Here is a 21,780-nt window from a genome sequence, read left to right on the forward strand (position 1 = left end):
GCGCACTGATTTAAAGGTGTAACTGTTGTTAAAGGAGCACTGCCTTCATGAGAAAGTGTCGGGCAAAACGTTTTCATTCATTTACAAAGAAACTGCACGATAACACAAACCATGCCTAATATAGCATGTCACTCGGACGTGATGTCATTGTGCTGGTGCTATCGTGCTCTGTTCAAGCTCTTAGGGCTAGACTGATGATCGCTGGGCTATGTCAGAGAGGGTGAATATCCTCGCTGTTTTTAGTGCATTAGCATTGCATAAATGGTGCAGGAAATTTTGGGAAAATTGGGCACCCGATTCTTGCCATTAAAACATTTCTGATGAGTTCCCTCGCGCTTATTGAGCCTTCCCGCAATGCGCCTGGGAACTCTCGATAGATTTGCATTTGTCAAAATGAGGGCCAATGGCGCAGCAGCTCCAGGATCAGCTGATACTGAGGTGGGAGTGAGGAGTATTTGAGCCGGAAGAATGTGCAGAGTTGGAGTAGCAATTTCTGCATTTGACAATTTTTTTTTGGGTTGTTTTTTTGTGGCCATTATGTTTGCAGACACCTTGCACTTGCTCCTGCCTGCTTCTGACAATGCCAGGCTGCTAGTAGAGTTTTGCCACCTCCCTACCTGCAGTCGGTGCTTCTCAGACCCCCACCCTGCGCCCCATTGGCAGCAGAAACATGAGGATCTTTTGAGGAGGTTTTGGAGGTCTGAGTCAGCAAAATTCTGTGCCTTGATGCCATGACCAGCTCTGTCTTGTTTGGCTGCTTGATCCAAAGTGTACTGTCCTGCTCTAGTCATTCTAGAAAAGTAAGACAGAAAGATTGACAAGACTGGCAGTGAAGTTATTGGAGAGTGAAGTAAATGAGTCAAGCACATCTTCTTCCTTACCTGGTTATCCCCCAGTCTATTGCTGAAGCGTGCAGGCTGAACTGTCTTTGTTTTAAGTGCTGCACCCCCACTTTATATGCGCTGCAGCAGCTTACGCCTGATTTACACCAATGACGTATGCACGTGACCTAACCTCGGAACCTCTTGTGTAAATACCTCTCCTGCCCACCAACCCATTCAAAAAAATGTTTGCTGACCTAACAGGGGTGCATCTCACCACAGAGAAATGAATCCGAAATGGCAAACACTGAAGGCCATTCAGCTCCTGGTTCCTGTGCTCTTCACTACTGTAACTATCTTTGGCCAAATATTTTTTAAAAAACTAATAAAGAAAGTACATGTTTATGCAGTTACAAGGCATATAAGAGACCATTAAACGCTTTTTAATGATAGAAATTTATAGCACGGATGGAGGCCATTTCGGACCATCGTGTCCGCGCCAGCCGACCAAGGGCTATCCAGCCGAATCCCACCTTCCAGCTCTTGATCCGCAGCCCTGTAGGTTGCAGCACTTCAAGTGGCACATCCAAAAGTGCACTTTTCAAATGCAGTGAGGGTTTCTGCCTATACCACCCTTTCAGGCAGTGAGTGCCAGACCCCCACCACCCTCTGGGTGAAGAAATGCATGCTACTTGCAAAATCCAAGCCGATTGTCTTCGTACTGTTCACATTGGCCCGCAATTTCCCCACCGCTACTCCTCCTCCATCAGGGTAGCATTGCCAGAAGTGCGGTGGAAACTCCGTTTACCTGTTCTGCTGCACCTCTGACGACCAAGAGGCTGCAGCCTGAGGAAATTCTGGGACATATTGTATACTGTGCGTTCAATCAGGTCTTTCAGCTGGTAGTCAATAAATCGAAAGAATATTGTTAATTTTGAACGTAGCAGTGCAAATTTCCCGATTGGCTGCTCCTATCAAGTAACAGTACTCACAAGGTGCATTGATTGGCCTTTCCTTCATTTGTGATCACATCCCTTTTACTGCAGTAATTTATTAACAGTGCTAATATTTTGACTGGCTAATCTAAGCAGCGAAATAGCAAGCCCACAGTTCCTGATTTTCCACCCATTAACTTTATTGGATGGATACCATGGAGCTTTCCAAATCAACCCTCCCTACAAGCATTGCTCCTTTCCAGCTGGGGAATCAGCCCTAATTTCCATATCAATACAGGAGAGTTGAAATCAGCTGCTGTTTCACAGCGTGCCCACAAAATGTCTTTTTGTTTCATTATAGTGCAAAATGGCTCAAAGAACCAAATTCTGAAGCAGAAGAACTTTTCCGCATGGTGGCTGAAGTATTTATTTACTGGGCAAAATCTCACGTGAGCAAAATATGCAATTATGAGGCCGGCATTTGAGAATTTTTTTCCTTAATAAAACAAAGATTTGTGTGTTTATAATTTTTTTCAACCTCACTTATTGTCAATGTGTACTTTTTCTAGAATTTCAAAAGAGAAGAGCAGAACTTTGTTATACAGAATGAAATCAACAACATGTCCTTCCTCATCACTGATACCAAATCCAAGATGTCAAAGGTTCCAAATCTGTTGCGATTTTTAAAAATTGACTTATAGTGCTGTATGTTTTATGCAGCATTTCTGCTGCTATTTGCAGTTTTGAGTTGTGTTGGATTTAAAGTAACAGGCCTAGAAATTCATCTCAGGCGATGGTGCAAAAGATGAGTATTGGATCGACCGCCCGTTATACACAACACCTGATATTCAGCTCCATTGCAGTCACTGCAACTGAATACCGTTGCTGTACATAACGGGCGGCCGATCCGATACTGCCCGTTTTGCGCCACTGCACGAGACGAATTTCTAGTCCACAGTAATTTATATATTTTTTATATATTGGGCCGTAAATTGCGGCCTCTCCAGGTGCATACGATTTGCGCACGTGTCCAAAGAGGTCTCGCCAGTGCCGGTTCTTGGCGCGCGGTACGCATGCACCGAGACCCGGCATTTGCAGACTGTTAGAATGTCTTTTGGCAGATCGCACACATCCCCGGGAGAAGGACATTCGCGCGCAGAGATTTGGCCAACTCCTGCATTTTAGATTAATTAATTCAAATTTGGTCCATGGTCAGGGTCAGGAAGGTGTGACTACCAGCGAGGCAGGTATGGGGACCCAGGAGGTAGTGATGGAGGAGCCTCAGCCCTTGCAAGTGTCTAACAGGTACGAGATTCTTGCTCCCTGTTTGGACGAGAGCAGGGATTGCAGAGAGGATAAGCAAACTGACCACAGCACCATGATATAGGGGGCCATTCAAGTGGGGGGAGTAAAAAGAAATGTTGTAGTGATAGGGGACAGTATAGTTAGGGGATAGATACCGTTCTCTGTCTGCCCCGGTGCCAGGATTAAGGACAACTCCTCAGGGCTGGAGAGGAAGTGGGAGGGGAAGATCCAGTTGTCGTGGTTCACGTAGGTACCAACAACATAGGTAGAACAGAGAAAGAGGTTCTACTGAGGGAGTATGAGCAGCTAGGGGTTAAATTAAAAAGCAGAACCACAAAGGTAATAATCTCTGGATTACTACCTGAGCCACGAGCAAATTTGCATAGGTAATTAAAATCAGAGAGATAAACACGTGACTCAAAGACTGGTGTGGGAGAAATGGGTTTCGGTTCATGAGGCACTGGCACCAGTATTGGGGTAAGAGAGAGCTGTTCCGTTGGGGCGGGCTTCACTTGAACCGTGCTGGGGCCAGTGTCATGACGAATTGAATAACTAGGGCTGTAGAGAGGGCTTTAAAATAAATAGTGAGGTGGGGGGGGAGGGGGTGTTCAGGTGAGCTAAAATTTAAAAAGTCGAAGAGCAAGGAGAAGGCAATAGAACAGGGTAGCACTGGGAGAAATGATAACCAGAATGTGACAGGAAAGGACAGAATGCCTAAACATAAGTGTATCAGAAAGTGGGGTCAAAGCAGGGAAAAATGGTTAAAAAAAACAAAATTAAAAGCTCTTTATCTGAATGCACGCAGTATTTGTAACAAAATAGATGATTTGATAGTACAAATAGATATAAATGGGTATGATCTGATAGCCATTACAGAGATGAGGTTGCAAGGTGACCAAGGCTGGGAACTGAATATTCATGGGTATTTGACAATTTGGAAGGATAGACAGAAAGGAAAAGGAGGTGTGGTAGCTCTGTTAATAAAGGATGAGATCAGTGCAGTAGTGAGAAATGATATTGGCTCAGAAGATCAAGATGTAGAATCAGTTTGGGTGGAGATAAGAAATAATATGGGGAAGAAGTCACTGGTGGGTGTAGTCTATAGGCCCCCTAACAGTAGCAACACTGTTGGATGGAGTATAAATCAAGAAATAATGGAGGCTTGCAAAAAAGGAATGGCAATAATCAAGGCCGATTTTAATCTTTATTGATTAGACAAATCAAATTCACCAAGGTAGCCTTGAGGAAGAGTTCATAGTGTATACGGGATGGTTTCCTTGAACAGTACGTTGCGTAATCAACCAGTGAACAGGCTACCTTAGATCTGGTACTGTGTAAAGAGACAGGATTAATAAATTATCTCTTGGTAAAGGATCCTTTAGGAAAGAATGACCATAGCCTGGTTGAATTTCAAATTCAGTTGGAGGGCGAGAAAGTAGGATCCCAAACCAGCGTCCTGAGCTTAAATAAAGGAGACTACAAAGGTATGAAGGCAGAGTTGGCTAAAGTGGACTAGGAAAATAGATTAAAGTGTAAGATGGTTGATAAGCAGTGGCGTACATTTAAGGAGATACTTCATAACTCTCAACAAAAATATATTCCAGCGTTTCTACAGGTATATAAAAAGGAAGAAAGTGTCTAAAATAAATGTTGGTCCATTAGAGAATGAGACTGGGGAATTATTAATGGGGACACAGAAATGGCAGAGATTTTGAACAAATATTTTGTATCGGTCTTCACGGTAGAAGACACTAAAAATATCCCAATAATGGATCATCAAAGGGCTATAGGGAGAGAGGAACTTAAAACAATCACTATCACTAAAGAAAAAATACTCGGTAAAATAATGGGACTAAAGGTGGACAAGTCCCCTGGTCCTGATGGCTTGCATCCTAGGGTCTTAAAAGAAGTGGCTGCAGAGATCGTGGATGCATTGGTTGTAATCTGCCAATATTCCCTGGATTCTGGGGGGTCCCAGCAGATTGGAAAACCGCAAATGTAATGTCCCTATTTAAAAAAGAAGGCAGACAGAAAGCAGGAAACTATAGACCAGTTAGCCTAACATCTGTCGTTGGGAAAATGCTGGAGTCCATTATTAAGGAAGCATTTGGAAAAGCTTAATACAGTCACTAAATATATTCAAAAAGGAGTTAGATGTAGTCCTTACTACTAAGGGGATCAAGGGGTATGGCGAGAAAGCAGGAATGGGGTACTGAAGTTGGATGTTCAGCCATGAACTCATTGAATGGCAGTGCAGGCTAGAAGGGCCGAATGGCCTACTCCTGCACCTATTTTCTATGTTTCTATGTCAATCAGAGCCAGCATGGTTTTATGAAAGAGAAATCATGTTTGACAAATTTGATGGAGTTCTTTGAGGATGTAATGAGCAGGGTGGATAAGGGGGAACCAGTGAATGTGGTGTATTTGGATTTCCAAAAGGTATTCGATAAGGTACAACATAAAAGGTTACTGCATAAGATAAAAGCTCACGGGGTTCGGTAATATATTAGCATAGATAGCGGGATTAGCTAACTAACAGAAAACCGAGAGTCGGGATAAATGGGTTATTTTCAGGTTCGTAAACGGTAACTAGTGGGGTGCCACAGGGATAGGTGCTGGGCCCACAACTATTTACAATTTATATTAATGACTTGGATGAATGGAACGAGTTTAACATAGCCAAGTTTGCTGATACACAGATGGATAGGAAAGCAAGTTTTGAGGAGGACACAAAAAATCTTGAAAGGGATATAGAGAGGCTAAGTGAGTGGGCAAACATTTGGCAGATGGAGTATAATGTAGGAAAGTGTGAGGTTATCCACTTTGGCCTATACTTCTTGGAGTTTTGAAGAATGAGAGGTGATCTTATTGAAATATATAAATACTGAGGGGGCTCGACAAGGTAGATGCAGAGAGGATGTTTCCTCTCGTGGAGGAATCTAGAACTAGGGCGCATAGTTTCAGAATAAGGGGTCGCCTATTTAAAACTGAGATGAGGAGGAATTTCTTCTCTCAGAGGGTTGTAAATCTGTGGAATTATCAGCCCCAGAGAGCTGTGGAGGCTCGTTCATTGAATATATTTAAGGTGGAGATAGACAGATTTTTGATTGATAAGGGAGTGAAGGGTTATGGGGAGCAGGCAGGGAAGTGGAGCTGAGCCCAAGATCAGATCAGCCATGATCTTATTGAATGGCGGAGCAAGCTTGAGGGGCCAAATGGCCTACTCCTGTTCCTATTTCTTTTGTTCTTATGAATGACCTTCAAACTCTCATGCCTGGCAAAAGCAAGCATATAGCCTGCTTTTACCAGCATATATTTTAAATGATAGAAATATTACATTTCATCACTCATTTTTATATTGACATCCCTGTCTAATAAGGTAAATTTATTTTCACTCCTAGTAAAACATTAAAAAAAAAATTCAAAAAAATACATTTTTGTCTTAAACATTTAATTAAATTGAATGTCATTAATTTTAAATATGTGAGGTATTTTTTTAATTTAGTGTTTCTGTGTTTTGGGGGGTATTCTCATTGATAATAATATGAGCTAGTCAGAGTAGGAATCACAGGATAGCTCAGATGAATATGTGGCTTGAGGAGTGGTGCAGAAGGGAGGGATTCAAATTCCTGGGACATTGTAACCGGTTCTGGGGGAGGTGGGACCAGTACAAACCGGACGGTCTGCACCTGGGCAGGATCGGAACCAATGTCCGGTGGGGAAGTGTTTGCTGGTGCTGTTGGGGAGGGGTTAAACTAATATGGCAGGGGGATGGAAACCTATGCAGGGAGACAGAGGGAAGTAGAATGGGGGCAGAAGCAAAAGATAGAAAGAAGAAAAGTAAAAGTGGAGGGCAGAGAAACCCAAGGCAAAAAGCAAAAAGGGCCACATTACAGCAAAATTCTAAAGGGGCAAACTGTGTAAAAAAGACAAGCCTGAAGGCTCTGTGTCTCAATGCGAGGAATATTTGGAATAAGGTAGACGAATTAACTGCGCAGATAGATGTTAACGGATATGATGTAATTGGCATCATGGAGACATGGCTCCAGGGTGACCAAGGCTGGGAACTCAACATTCAGGGGTATTCAACATTTAGGAAGGATAGATAGGAAAAGGAGGTGGGGTGGCGTTGCTGGTCAAAGAGGAAATTAATGCAATAGTAAGGAAGGACATTAGCTTGGATGATGTGAAATCAGTATGGGTGGAGCTACGGAATACCAAAGGGCAGAAAACGCTAGTGGGAGTTGTGTACAGACCACCAAACAGTAGTAGTGAGGTTTGGAACAGCATCAAACAAGAAATTAGGGATGCGTGCAATAAAGGTATAGCAGTTATCATGGGCGACTTTAATCTACATATTGATTGGGCTAACCAAACTGGTAGCAATGCGGTGGAGGAGAATTTCCTGGAGTGTATTGGGGATAGTTTTCTCGACCAATATGTCGAGGAACCAACTAGAGGGCTGGTCATCCGAGACTGGGTGATGTGTAATGAGAAAGGACTAATTAACAATCTTGTTGTGCGAGACCCCTTGGGGAAGAGTGACCATAATATGGTAGAATTCTTTATTAAGATGGAGAGTGACACAGTTAATTCAGAGACTAGGGTCCTGAACATAAGAAAAGGTAACTTCGAATGTATGAGGCTAGAATAGACTGGCGAATGATATTAAAGGGTTGACGGTGGATAGGCAATGGCAAACTTTTAAAGATCATATGGATGAACTTCAACAATTGTACATCCCTGTCTGGAGTAAAAATAAAATGGGGAAGGTGGCTCAACCGTGGCTAACAAGGGAAATTAAGGATAGTGTTAAATCCAAGGAAGAGGCATATAAATTGGCCAGAAAAAGCAGCAAACCTGAGTACTGGGAGAATTTTATAATTCAGCAGAGGAGGACAAAGGGTTTAATTAGGAGGGGGAAAATAGAGTATGAGGGGAAGCTTGCTGGGAACATAAAAACTGACTGCAAGAGCTTCTATAGATATGTGAAGAGAAAAAGATTAGTCAAGATAAACATAGGTCCCTTGCAGTCAGATTCAGGTGAATTTATAATGGGAACAAATGAATGGTGGACCAGTTGAACAAATACTTTGGTTCTGTCTTCACGAAGGAAGACACAAATAACCTTCTGGAAATACTAAGGGACTGAGGGTCCAGTGAGAAGGAGGAACTGAAGGAAATCCTTATTAGGCAGGAAATTGTGTTAAGGAAATTGATGGGATTGAAGGCCAATAAATCCCTGGGGCCTGATAATCTGCATCCCAGAGTATTTAAGGAAGTGGCCCTAGAAATAGTGGGTACATTGGTGGTCATTTTCCAACAGTCTATCGACTCTGGATCAGTTCTATGGACTGGAGGGTAGATAACGTATCACCACTTTTTAAGAAAGGAGGGAGAGAGAACACGGGTAATGATAGACCGGTTAGCCTGACATCAGTAGTGGGGGAAATGTTAGAATCTATTATTAAAGATGAAATAGCAACAAATTTGGAAAGCAGTGACAGGATCGGTTCAAGTCAGCATGGATTTATGAAAGGGGAATCATGCTTCACAAATCTTCTAGAATTTTTTGAGGATGAAACTGGTAAAGTGAACAAGAGAGAACCAGTGGATGTAGTGTATTTGGACTTTCAAAAGGCTTTTGACAAGGTCCCACACAAGAGATTGGTGTGCAAAATTAAAGCACATGGTATTGGGGGCAATATACTGACATGGATAGATAACTGGTTGGCAGACAGGAAGCAGCGAGTTGGGATAAATGGGCCCTTTTCAGAATGGCAGGCAGTGACTAGTGGGGTGCTGCAGGGCTCAGTGCTGGGACCCCAGCTACTTACAATATACATTAATGATTTAGATGAAGGAATTAAGTTTAATATTTCCAAGTTTGCAAATGACACTAAGCTGGGTGGTCGTGTGAACTGTGAGGAGGACGCTAAGAGGCTGCAAGGTGACTTGGACAGGTTAGGTGAGTGGGCAAATGCATGGCAGATGCAGTATAATGTGGATAAATGTGAGGTTATCCACTTTGGTGGCAAAAACACGAAGGTAGAATATTAGGAAAAGGGGAGCTGCAACGAGACCTGGGTGTCATGGTGCATCAGTCAGTGAAAGTTGGGATGCAGGTACAGCAGGCGGTGAAGAAGGCAAATGGTATGTTGGCCTTCATAGCTAGGGGATTTGAGTATAGGAGCAAGGAGGTCTTACTGCAGTTGTACAGGGCCTTAGTGAGGCCTCACCTGGAATATTGTGTTCAGTTTTGGTCTCCTAATCTGAGGAAGGACGTTCTTGCTATTGAGGAAGTGCAGTGAAGATTCACCAGACTGATTCCAGGGATGGCAGGACTGAGATATGAGAAGAGACTGGATCGACTGGGCCTGTGTTCACTGGAGTTTAGAAGGATGAGAGGGGATCTCATAGAAACATGTAAAATTCTGACGGGACTGGACAGGTTAGATGCAGGAAGAATGTTCCCGATGTTGGGGAAGTCCTGAACCACGGGACATAGTCTAAGGATAAGGGCTAAGCCATTTAGGACTGAGATGAGGAGAAACTTCTTCACTCAGGGAGTTGTTAACCTGTGGAACTCCCTACTGCAGAGAATTGTTGATGCCAGCTCATCGGATATATTCAAGACGGAGTTAGATGTGGCCCTTATGGCTAAAGGGATCAAGGGGTATGGAGAGAAAGCAGGAAAGGGGTACTGAGGTGAATGATCGGCCATGATCTTATTGAAGGTGCAGGCTCGAAGGGCCGAATAGCCTATTCCTGCACCTATTTTTTATGTTTCTATGAACTTGTACAAACGGAGCTTCCATTATTATCAATGAGAATACTCCATGTTCATTAGTGGTCCAGGCCCATGTGATCCCAGGTTGCGCTTACATTCCTGAGATGTGTGAGCCCAGATCCTGGGCTGAAAATGGGGGCCTCGGACCACAAGTCTACCTATCTCCGTGACCTTCATGTACTTTCGTTAAAAAAATTCTGGTTCTAGACGTTCACCTGCAGGAAGCCTCCAACCACAATTTCTGGGCCAATATTTGTTCATGTATTGATTAGACATTAATTCAATTGGCAGTACTATTTAATTCACACTGGATGATAGAAAATCTTTGAGAGCATTAGCAGTTCTGTAATATTCAATTAAACCTGACGCCCCACTCACAGATGCATATTGTCCTTTATGTTATGTCATATCAGGTTTAATATTCAACCAGCTCTGAATTATTTGCTTTATTGTTACCTAGTGAGTGCACTGAGCTGGGCTCAAATCCAATGCAGCCAAATAGATTGAACATCTCATTTGAGGTTTCAATGTGAAACAAATTTAGGGTATTCATGCTTCAGTGCTTAGATGGAGTGGCTGTACCATTCGAAGTTACTCATAATTTGGCATTAACTAGCACTAAATTAGGAATCTAAGAAGGTCTTCAAATCTCTCCACGGCCCCATCCTAAATCTGTAATCTCCTTCAGTCTTCCGTCCCCATAATTTCTGGTCCCCCTGCTCTGGCCTATTGTGAGCCTCCCCACTTTTGCTCCACGATTGGTGGTGGAACCTTAAACTGCCTTGGCCCGCACCTTTTTAAAAAATGTCATAACCACAACCATTTTATCTGTCACATAATGATTTTCTTCTTTTGCTTTCCACAGGGAGGTGTGTCTGATCAAGAGAGGAAGAAGTCAAAGAGGAAAGGGGACCGCTATTCTCTTCAAACTTCACTCATTGTTGCGGCATTGAAGAGACTGCTGCCTATTGGGTTAAATATTTGTGCACCTGGTGACCAGGAACTAATTTCATTAGCTAAAAATAGGTTTAGCCTGGTATGCGGACTACAATTTAGATTTTATTTGTTCTAAGTTATGTCTTGTCTTCTTAACATCAGTAGGTGTTAATGTATTGGCAAGAGTACCAATAGTAGGAATCTGGAGCCTGGAAATTACTCTGCACATTAGGGTTACCAGGCACATTAATTGTCTGGTAACTCCAGTAATTTTGTTCCTGAGCAATAGCACTAAGGTTTATTGATTGCTGTGCTCAAAATTCTTATCAACATGCTGCACAGTTTGCTTAATCTGTGCATTATGTCCTTCAACTTGCTGAAAGACTGATAATTGCCATTTATTCGGCCCAAATTCTTGTACCTGTCAGTTTGCAGGCATTGTCCTGCATCATTTCAAAAATGCATGGCAGCATCACAGCGATGCATCTTTGTGCCGGTGTTAAAGCATTTGCATCAATTTAGGGATTGTCTAATAACTTGCATCTGCTTGAGAAACTAGATAAGAATCAGCACAGTTAAGGAATGATGTGGTGCACCAACTGATGAAGGAGGAGCTGAAAGAACAGCACAGGGTGATCAGGGTGATAAAGGGCCACTGAAAATGCACATCCAGGTCGCACAGATACCCCATATACAAAAGGAAGTACAACTGTGTGAGTCTCACTGAGGAACAATCCTTCGGGGGCTCAGAAAGAAAGACTTGCATTTTTATGGTGCCTCATCATGGGCCCAAGTTTCGGGCCACGCCTAAAACACCTGAGCGTCGAGACGGTGTACCTGTGAGGTGCAAGAGATTGAGCAGCTAGAGAAGACAAATCATACTTGGACCTGGACGCCCGTTTTTCGCGTCACAAAGTGTGTCTAAAAAAAACTCCCCTCTTCTCCGGCTCCCTGCAGGCCCTCTGGAGCTGGGCGCGGCGCAACACAAGCTGTAGGGGGCGGAGCCAGGTCCCTGCGCTGAAAACAGTGCTGGGATCTCTGCACATGCGTGCTACAGTGGGCGCGCATGTGCAGTAGCTCCAGGCGCCCAAAACTGTGTGGGAGGGGCCCGAAGCACACAACCGCTAGCCCTGGCTGAATGGCCTCACTGAGGCTGTGTGGATAAGGCTCACCTCCCACCCGACCGGACCGGACCGGACCCGACCCCCACTCTCCCCCGCCACCCCCCCCCCCCCGAGACGACTCGTCCCCTCCCCCCCCGACCCTCCCCCCGCTTCCCCCGACCTCTGCGACTCCCTCCCCTCTCCCCCCCCGACCTCCGCGACTCTCTTCTCTCCCCCCTCCCCTCTCCCTCTCCCCCCTCCCTCTCCCCCCTCCCCTCTCCCCCCTCCCCTCTCCCTCTCCCCACCTCCACCCCGGCTCCCTCTACCCCCCTCTCCCCCCCTCCCTCTCCCCCTCTCCCCCCTCCCTCTCCCCCTCTCCCCCCTCCCTCTCCCCCCTCCCTCTCCCCCTCTCCCTCTCCCCCCTCCCTCTCTCCCCTCTCTCCCCTTTCTCCCCCTCTCCCCTCTCTTCCCCCCTCTCCCACTCCCTCTCCCCCTCCCCCTCTCCCCCCCTCCATCTCTCCCCTCTCCCCCCCTCCCCTCTCTTCCCCCCTCCCCTCTCTTCCCCCCCTCTCTCTCCCCCCCTCCCTCTCCACCCCCTCCCCTCTCCCTCTACCGCCCTCTCCCTCCCCTCTACTCTCCCCCCCGCTTTCTTCCCCTTCCTCCCCTCTCTTCCCCCCTTCTCTCTCCACCCCTCTACCTCACCCCCCCCACCATCTACCTCCCCCCCCCACCCTCTACCTCCCCCCCATCCTCTAACCCCGCCACCCACTACCCCCCCACCCGCTACCCCCCCCACCCTCGACCTCCTCCCACCCTCTACCTCCCCCCTCCCTCACCCTCTACCTCCCTCCTCCTTCCTCCCCCACCCCCCTTCCCTCGCTGTCAGAAACAGACACTGACAGACAGAGAGTGAGAGACACACACACACAGACAGACAGAGAGATAGAGACACTGACAGAGACACACTGGGGGGGCCGTCCCAGCACGCTGTTGGAGGACTCCCGGTGCTGCAGTCGGCAAGTAGAAAATGTTTTATTTATTGATTTTTAATTTTTTTAAAAAATTTTTATTAATTTTTTAGAATTGATTTATTGATTGATTTATTGATGTATTTATCATTTATTATTGATGATGGCACTTTATTTGTAAAACTGAAGTGTTTCATGTTTGTAAACTTCCCTTTAAACACCCCCCTCCCATTCCCAACGCCTGATTTGTAATCTATGCCTGATTTTCAAAGTGTAGGCAAGGTTTTTCTGAGTGTACAAAAATCTACACTTACTCTATTCTAAGTTAGTTTGGAGTATGTTTTCACTGCTTAAACTTTCAAAACACGCGTAAATGGCCGGACACGCCCCCTTTTGAAAATAAAAATCTGTTCCAAACTGAAACTGTTCTAACTGACTAGAACTGGAGCAAACTAAATGCAATTTCTAAGATACTCCATTCTAAACCAGTTGCTCCAAAAAAAACAGGAGCAACTCAGGCCGAAACTTGGCCCCATGGTATAGGCCCAAGTTTCGGGCCGCGCCTAAAACGGCGCAGCCCGAACCTGGACGCCCGTTTTTTGCGCCAGAAAGTGCGCTTAAAAAAAACTTACTTATTCTCCGGCTCCCTGCAGGTCCTCTGGAGCTGGGCGCGGCGCAGCACGAGCTGTAGGGGGCGGAGCCAGGTCCCTGCGCTGAAAACAGTGCCGGCAGTAGCTCCAAGCGACCAAAACTGTGGGAGGGGCCCGAAGCACGCAGCCCCTAGCCCTGGCCGAATGGCCTCACTGGGGCTGCGTGGATAAGGCTCCTCCCACCTGACCGGACCCGGCCCTCCCCCCGCGCTCCCCCCCCCTCCCCCCTCCCCCCCCCGGACCTCTGCGACTCGACCTCTGCTCCCCCACGCCCCACCCCCCCGGCGACTCGACCTCCGCGACTCTTCCCCCCCCCCCCCCCGGACCTCCGCGACTCTTACCCCCACCCCCGGACCTCCGCGACTCTTCCCTCCTCCCCCCCCCAGAACTCCACGACTCCCCCCGAGACCCGACGCCACCTACCTGTAAATCCAGCCCGAAGTCTTGGGCCCGGCCGTTCAGCCCCCTTCTCTCCCTTCCCCCCCCCCTCTCTCCTTCCCTCCCTCCCTCCTCTCTCCTTCCCTCCTTCCCTCCTTCCCTCCTCTCTCCTTCCCTCCCTCCCTCCTCTCTCCTTCCCTCCCTCCTTCCTCTCTCCTTCCCTCCCTCCCTCCTGTTCTAACTGAATAGAACTGGAGCAAACTAAATGCCGAGAATTCAAATTTCTAAGATACTCCATTCTAAACCAGTTGCTCCAAAAAAACAGGAGCAACTCAGGCCGAAACTTGGCCCCTATGTTGCACATAGCAAGATCCCATGAGCAGTGATAAGAAGAATGACCAATTCATCTTGTGGTGTTCGTTGGGGAAGGAATGCGGGTTCGAACATCAGGAGACCTTCTTGCTCTTTTGCAAATAGTGCCAGTGGGATCTTTAATATTCTGAACAATTCATCGCAAATCACCATCTCATTCAATGAGAATACTCCATGTTCATTGGTGGTCCAGGCCCATGTGATCCCAGATTGCGCTTACATTCCTGGGATGTGTGAGCCCATACGCTGGGTTGCGCATTTAGGCCTTGGACTGTGAGCTTCCAGGGTAATATGCATTGACATTCATTGGGCTGTAAATTGCAGCCTCTCCGGGTGCGTACGATGTGCGCACGCACTCGAAGAGGTCGGTATTTGCATCTTTAACAATGCAGCACACCCACAGTACTGCACTGTACGACAATATTCTGACTCCGAGATCAAAATGCCACCAACTAAACTCAGCTGATGCATGGCTATGTTGAGTCATCATCATCATCATCATCATAGGCAGTTCCTCGGAATCAAGGAAGACGTGCTTCCACTCTTAACATGAGTTCTTAGGTGGCTGTACAGTTCAATACAAGAACCACAGTCTCTGTCACAGGTGGGAGAGATAGTCGTTGAGGGAAGTGGGGGCTGGGACTGGTTTGCCGCACGCTCTTTCCGCTGCCTGCGCTTGATTTCTGCCTGCTCTAGGCGACGACACTCGAGGAGCTCAATGCCCTCCCAGATGCACTTCCTCCACTTAGGGCGGTCTTTAGCCAGGGACTCCCAGGTGTCAGTGGGGATGTTGCACTTTATCAGGGAGGCTTTGAGGTTGTCCTTGTAACGTTTCCGCTGCCCACCTTTGGCTCGTTTTCCATGAAGGAGTTCCGAGTAGAGCGCTTGCTTTGGGAGTCTCGTGTCTGGCATGCGAACTATGTGGCCTGCCCAGCGGAGCTGATCAAGTGTGGTCAGTGCGTCAATGCTGGGGATGTTGGCCTGGTCGAGGACGCTAATGTTGGTGCGTCTGTCCTCCCAGGGGATTTGTAGGATCTTGTGGAGACATCGTTGGTGGTATTTCTCCAGCGACTTGAGTCTACAGTACATGGTCCATGTTTCTGGAGGCTAGTGACAGACCTATGCTTTCTGGTGAAAGCTGACCAACAAGCATAGTAGAGATCATAGTTTGTATGCAGTAGATCACCGAACTTATTGATATCTTAATCCACTGTGCCAATGTTAACATCCAGTTTTATATGGAGCAGATACTTCAACAGGACAGGTAAATGCATTCAAGAGTTTACTAACTGCACCTACATTACTATTTGTTTCTCTATATGTAATGCAATGGCTTAACCAGAAGTAATTTTGCTCCAAGAAAGTGCTTCTTCTTCTTAAGCGGTTCCTTGTATCGAGGATGACTTGCTTCCACGCCAAAAAGGGATGAGTTCACAGGTGTTTCCATGAAGGACCTAATATTCCAGGTCCCGAACTACATAGTGAAGGGTGGAAGATGCCTGTGTGTGGATTTTTTTTAATGTGTGGTGGCTGTTGCACACCAGCCACTACATGGACTTGACAGAGCTAGGACTTGTTCCAGTGACAAGGATTAACCAAGACGACTGGAGACCAGTGCACACACATATTGCAGTGTTGGCTGCCCCCTGCTGCCCCTCACCTCTCCTGGGCCCCGAACTCACGCCTCTCCTGGGCCCCAATCACGTCGCTCTACAATCTCTCGCTGCTCCTGCGCCCTGACCTCGCCGCCTTTTCTGCTCTATCTATGCATGCTCCAATCATAGACCTGGATTATGATGATGTCCAATCCAGTCGCCCTCTTCATTGCCGTCACCCTCCTGCACCAGCTTGCACTGCTCCCTCTCCATCAAAGTGCAGCTGATGTGTGACTACCACACAATATACTGGCCCAAATATTGCGGTCAGTGGCTTCCTGTGAGCAGACAACTCCGCCCCAAATTTTTTTCCCGAAAGTATCTGGTAGTCCCGGAGGAATGTATACTTATGGTCCAAAGCCTCGATGTGCAGCCCAGCGTATGGGCTCACACATCTCAAGAACGTAAGCGCAACCTGGGATTACGTGGGCCTGGACCACCAATGAACATGGAGTATTCTCATTGATAATGGTGAGTTCCATTTGGACAAGCTCCCATTACTATCAATGAGAACACCCCCAAAACACAAACACAACATAATATATTCAAAAAAACCTCACATATTTAAAATTAATTGAAATTGAATTTAATTAATAAATGTTTTAGAAAAAAATATATTTTTTTGAATTTTTATTAATATGTTTTAATAGGGTTAAAAATAAACTTACCTTGATGGACAGGGGTTTTAATATAAAAATGAGTGATAAAATTAAATTTTTCTATGTTTTAAAACTCTTACACTGGTAAAAATAGGCTATATGCCTGCTTTTACCAGGCATTTGAAGAAAATTCACTGGGCAGGACTTAGGCAAATAGTCCAAATCTCTGCACGCAAATGTCCTTCTCCCAGGGATGCGTGACAGATCGCAAATGCTGGTTCTCGGCTCATGCGCATTGTGCGCCAAGAACCGGCATTTGCGAGGCCTCTCTGGGTGCGTGTGCACATCATACTCACCCGGAGAGGCCGCAATTTACAACCCAATGAAAGTCAATGCATATTACCCTGGAAGCTCACAAGATGCGTTCCTTTCATGTCATTCTAGTTACTACTTATTGCGTGCCAATCAAGGGTTTGGTGCTTGGAAGAATCATAGAATGATACAGCACAGAAGGAGGCCATTTGTCCCATCGTGCCAGTGCCAGCACTGGGTTCTCCGAGCAGTTATGGATAGTGCCATCTTTTTACACCACCTTTATACTTCTACAAAGTGCAAATGCAGTGAAGCAGATATGGGAACCAGAGTCATCATGGGACAGGAGAGTGATACCATAAAGCAGCACTTCAGATATTAGCACTGATCAGAATTGGCGGGGGGGGGGAGGGATGTGGGGGGCAGTCTTGCAGAGGTTCTCCTGAACCATTGTTTTGCAGTTTTCATAGAATCATAGAAGTTTACAGCATGGAAGGAGGCAATTTCAGCCCATCGTGTTCACGCCGGCCTAAAAGAGGCTATCCAGCCTAATCCCACTTTCCAGCTCTAGGTCTGTAACCCTGCAGGTTACGGCACTTCAAGTGCACATCCAAGTACTTTTTAAATGTGGTGAGGGTTTCTGTCTCTACCACCCTTTCAGGCACTGAGTTCCAGACCCCCACAACCCTCTGCATGAAGAAATGTCCCCAGAAATCACCTCTAAACCTTCTACCAATTACTTTAAATTTATGCCCCCTGGTTATCCCTCCGCTAAGGGAAACAGGCCCTTTCTATCCACTATATCCAGGCCCCTCAATTTTATACACCTCAAAGAGATCTTCCCTCAGCCTCCTTTGTTCCAAGGAAAACAAACCCAGCCTATCCAATCTGTCCTAATAACTAAGATTCTTCACTCCCAGCAACATCCTCTAAATCTCCTCTGTACCCTCTCCAGTGCAATCACGTCCTTCCTGTAATACGGTGACCAGAACTGCACGCAGTAGTCCAGCTGTGGCCTAACCAGTGTTTTATATAGTTCAAGCATAACCCACCTGCTCTTGTATTCTATGCCTCGGCTAACAAAGGCAAGCATTTTGTATGCCTCTTTAACCACCTTACCCACCTGGTCTGCTACCTTCAGGGATCTGTGGACATGCACTCCAAGGTCCCTTTGTTCCTCTACATTTCTCAGTGTCCTACCATTTAATGTGTATTCCCTTTCCTGGTTAGCCCTCCCCACATGCATTACCTCACACTTCTCTTGATGGACAAATGGATCGAAAGATGGAAATCAATCTTTAAACTAATGGTAAATATCTCAGAAAATCCATAATTGCATGTTAAAAAATGGAATTTGACATTTAACCACAGAACAATTGGCCTAATTATAAACAGACAGAATTACAAAGTCTAATTCTCAAAACACCACGTAAAATCCCATAATCTGTATAAAAAGAATGACATTTAACTTATTTAATTATCATAACTGTAATGTACAACTATTTTAAATTAACAGATAAAGCCGAGTGCCCTCTTATTAAAGGGACACTAGAACCCACAAATTAACAATAAAACTTTAAAGGAACCTTAACCGCAACAGCTCTACAACTATTATAGTAAAAACATAAAATCAAATGTCCTCTTTTGGCAAGGGCACTAGAACTCACAAATTAACTATTTAAACTTTAACGAAAACTTAAATCAAATTAAAGTTTGGTTGCCGGAGTTGATAATGTACTCCAGTCCCTCCGGTGTCCACCTCTCGTGGAAGGCCGCGAGCGTACCGGTGGACACCGCATGCTTAACAGCTCTCCAACTCTGTGAGATACTCATAGGTGCATGCATTACAATAACATAGTGTGATACGCTGCACTCTGGACACATTTTGTTGTTCAAAGAGGCCTCATTATGTGAGATACTGCTACAGAAGAACAAGAGGCTGATGGTGAAAAGAAGCCAGCGGCTGTGAGTGTAGCTTTGCCCATCCCTAATTTCCCTCTGCGAAATAGTGGTGAGCCACCTTCTTGAGTACAGCTTGTTAGGCCATTTCAGAAGGCAGTTAAGAGTCAACCACTTTGCTGTGGGTCTGGAGTCACATATAGGCCAGACCAGGTAAGGACATCAGATTTCCTTCCCTAAAGGACATTGTGAACCAGATGGGTTTTTAACAACAATCCGGTAGTTTCATTGTCACCATTACTGATACCAGCTTTTTATTCCAGATTTTTTTTAATTGAATTTAAATTTTCCTGCTGCCATGGTGGGATTTGAACTCACGTCTCCGGATTATTAGTCCAGGCTCTGGACTAATAGACCAATAACATAACCACTATGCTACTGTACCCTGGTAGTGTTTGAAGACCAGGATCTCAAACCTGGCACCAAGCTCATAGTCTACAGAGCAGTAGTGATACCCGCCCTCCTATATGCGTCAGAGACATAGACTATGTACAGTAGGCACCTCCAAGCACTGGAGAAGTACCACCAATGTTGCCTTCGCAAAATCCTGCAAATTCATTGGCAAGATAGGCGCACCAACATCAGCATTCTCTCTCAGGCCAACATCCCCAGCATCGAGGCATTGACCTCACTCGATCAGCTCTGATGGATGGGCCACATTGGCCGTATGCTCGACACTAGACTCCCGAAACAAGCACTCTGCTCTGAGCTACGCCACGGCAGGCGAGTCCCAGGAAGGCAGAGAAAACGCTTCAAGGACACCCTCAAAGCTTCCTTGAAAAAATGCAACATCCCCACCGACTCTTGGGAATCCCTGGCCCAGGACCGCTCAAAGTGGAGGAGAAGCATCCAAGAAGGCGCCGAACACTTCGAGTCTCTTCGCTGGGAGCACGCGGAAGCCAAGCACAAACAGCAGAAGGAACACACTAATAATCAAGCATCCCACCCACCCATCCCTCCAACCATCATCTGCCCCACCTCTGACAGAGATTGTAGATCCCACATTGGTCTCATCAATCACCTTAGAACTCATTTTAGTGTGGAAGCAAGTCATCCTCTACTCCAGGGACTGCCTGAGAGAAAGTGGTTATGTTACTGGACTAGAGTCCAGAGCAACAAATGCAGAAAGGGAGACTGGTAAAGCATGTTCTCATAGAAATATTCAATTGAGTTACACAGATAACCATTGAAAAGAATCCTGAGGACTGATCTCCTCTAGTATCCCTTACTTCCATTATTTGCAGTGCTGTGCTCTGTCATTTCGCCATGATGATTTACTATTGCAATTTCTGCATCCTGCACTTAAATAATGGCCCTGAAATTCCGGTCGGAGGCTTCCCGCAGGTAAGTGCCTCCGACCGGAGAATTTTTCCGAAAGTACCTGGTGGTCCCGGAGATTCCGTTGTGGAGGCCTTCTCTTCCCACGCTGTGAAGCACGCTCCCGCCCTCGAGGTTCCCACGCAGAAGATGCAGTCATGTGTGACTGCTCAACCAATCAGGTAAAAATTCTCAATTAATAGCAATGGGAACTCCGTATCTACGAGTTCTCATTACTATTAATTGAGAAAAAAACATACACATTAACACTAATTAAAAAATAAAAAACATACTTCAATAATTAAAATTAATTGAAATTAAAGTTAATAAATATGAGAAAAAAAAATCCACTTTTTTATGTTTTAAATGTGTTTTAAGACTCTTACTCCCGCTTTTATCAGGCGCAAGAGTTTTGAGGACATTTGCTGGGCAAGATATGGGTAAATACCGCAATCTTGCCCTTGCAAATGTCCTCGCTCCCGTGATGCGGATGATCTGTCAAGCGCCAGCTTGACAGATCGGAAAAGCTGATTTTCAGCGCATGCGGATTGTGTGCTGAAAACTGGCTTTTCCAATGCCTTCCCGGGTCCGTAGAAACTCTGTACGGACAGGGGGAGGCCGGAATTTCTGGGCCAATACCTCATCAAATTTTGCAGTAGCACATGCAGTCAATGTGATCAGGGCGATGTGGTGCAGTGCTTTCGCCTTGTGTCTCATCTATGAATGCCAGTTAGTGCTAATCGCCTACTACTGCTCTTCAGTGACTCTGCAGTTGATTAGCTAAGTGGGCTGGCTATAAGTGAGCTCTTTGGGATTCCAATGGCACAACACCCTCATCTACTCTGCACTGTGAGATAGAAAGGCTCTGTTGTGTTCTGGGTCTCTGCCTGCTTGCTTTTTGCCATGACTACTATTAATTGCGCAGCATGATGTGATGGTCTGGCTTTTGCCATCAACGTGACAGCCACCTTCCTATTCTACTCTCAACATATGTATCCTGAACATATTAACTGGAAGATAATTAACTGTAATGTCAAGTCCGCATTTCATTTGTGCTCTCCTGCCACAAGTACATTTGTGCAATTAGTCTGATACCATAGGACACAGGCTTTTGTGTGACATTCTCGGATTTTTCTGCTTCTACGCTTGCCAGACAGTAATTTTCCGCACATCAAATTCAATGGGCGGAAATCATAGTCTGCGGAGAGCATGGAAGTAGAATACACTGACCACTGTTCATTTTTGCAGCCTCCTTTCACCTTCAAATGTACCATCTTCCTTTCATAAATATTTTGGCTTCCTCCAAATTTAGGCGAGCTCCTGCCATTGACATGAACTTTGAATACTTGGTCATTTTCTTCAAGTCGCACATCTTTGTCTGGATGTCCTCCCAGTTCTGATATGATGCTAAGTACTGCAGGGAATCGTATATGGCCAGAGTGATCTTCTAGACTAGTTTCGATTGCCTGTATGGGTCGGAGAGGAATTTTCCAAGATTTTTTTTTCCCCCAATTGGCCTGGGTTTTTATCTGTTTTTCGCCTCTCCCAGGAGATCACATGACTCCGGTTGGGGTGGAATGTAGAATGTTTTGGTGCAGGGGGTGTCGCAGTTGTGTGGGGCGGACTGGTTGGGCCGGGTGCTCTTTACCTTTCCGTCATTGTTCACAGGTTTATATGTAA

At 45.8% G+C, this 21,780-nt stretch overlaps 1 protein-coding gene across 1 annotated transcript in view; it reads left to right on the plus strand.

The window, feature by feature from the left end:
- The window catches only part of ryr2a (ryanodine receptor 2a (cardiac)), a 924,147-nt gene that overhangs the window by 683,871 nt on the left and 218,496 nt on the right, over nucleotides 1-21,780 (plus strand). Inside the window, exons 70-72 of the mRNA XM_070890953.1 lie at nucleotides 2,118-2,205; nucleotides 2,326-2,418; nucleotides 10,717-10,887. Of these exons, the coding sequence (XP_070747054.1) occupies nucleotides 2,118-2,205; nucleotides 2,326-2,418; nucleotides 10,717-10,887 (352 nt within the window). The remainder of the gene's footprint in view (nucleotides 1-2,117; nucleotides 2,206-2,325; nucleotides 2,419-10,716; nucleotides 10,888-21,780) is intronic.

This window comes from Pristiophorus japonicus, chromosome 9 (genome assembly GCF_044704955.1).
Source record: "Pristiophorus japonicus isolate sPriJap1 chromosome 9, sPriJap1.hap1, whole genome shotgun sequence".
Taxonomy (NCBI): Eukaryota; Metazoa; Chordata; class Chondrichthyes; family Pristiophoridae; genus Pristiophorus; species Pristiophorus japonicus.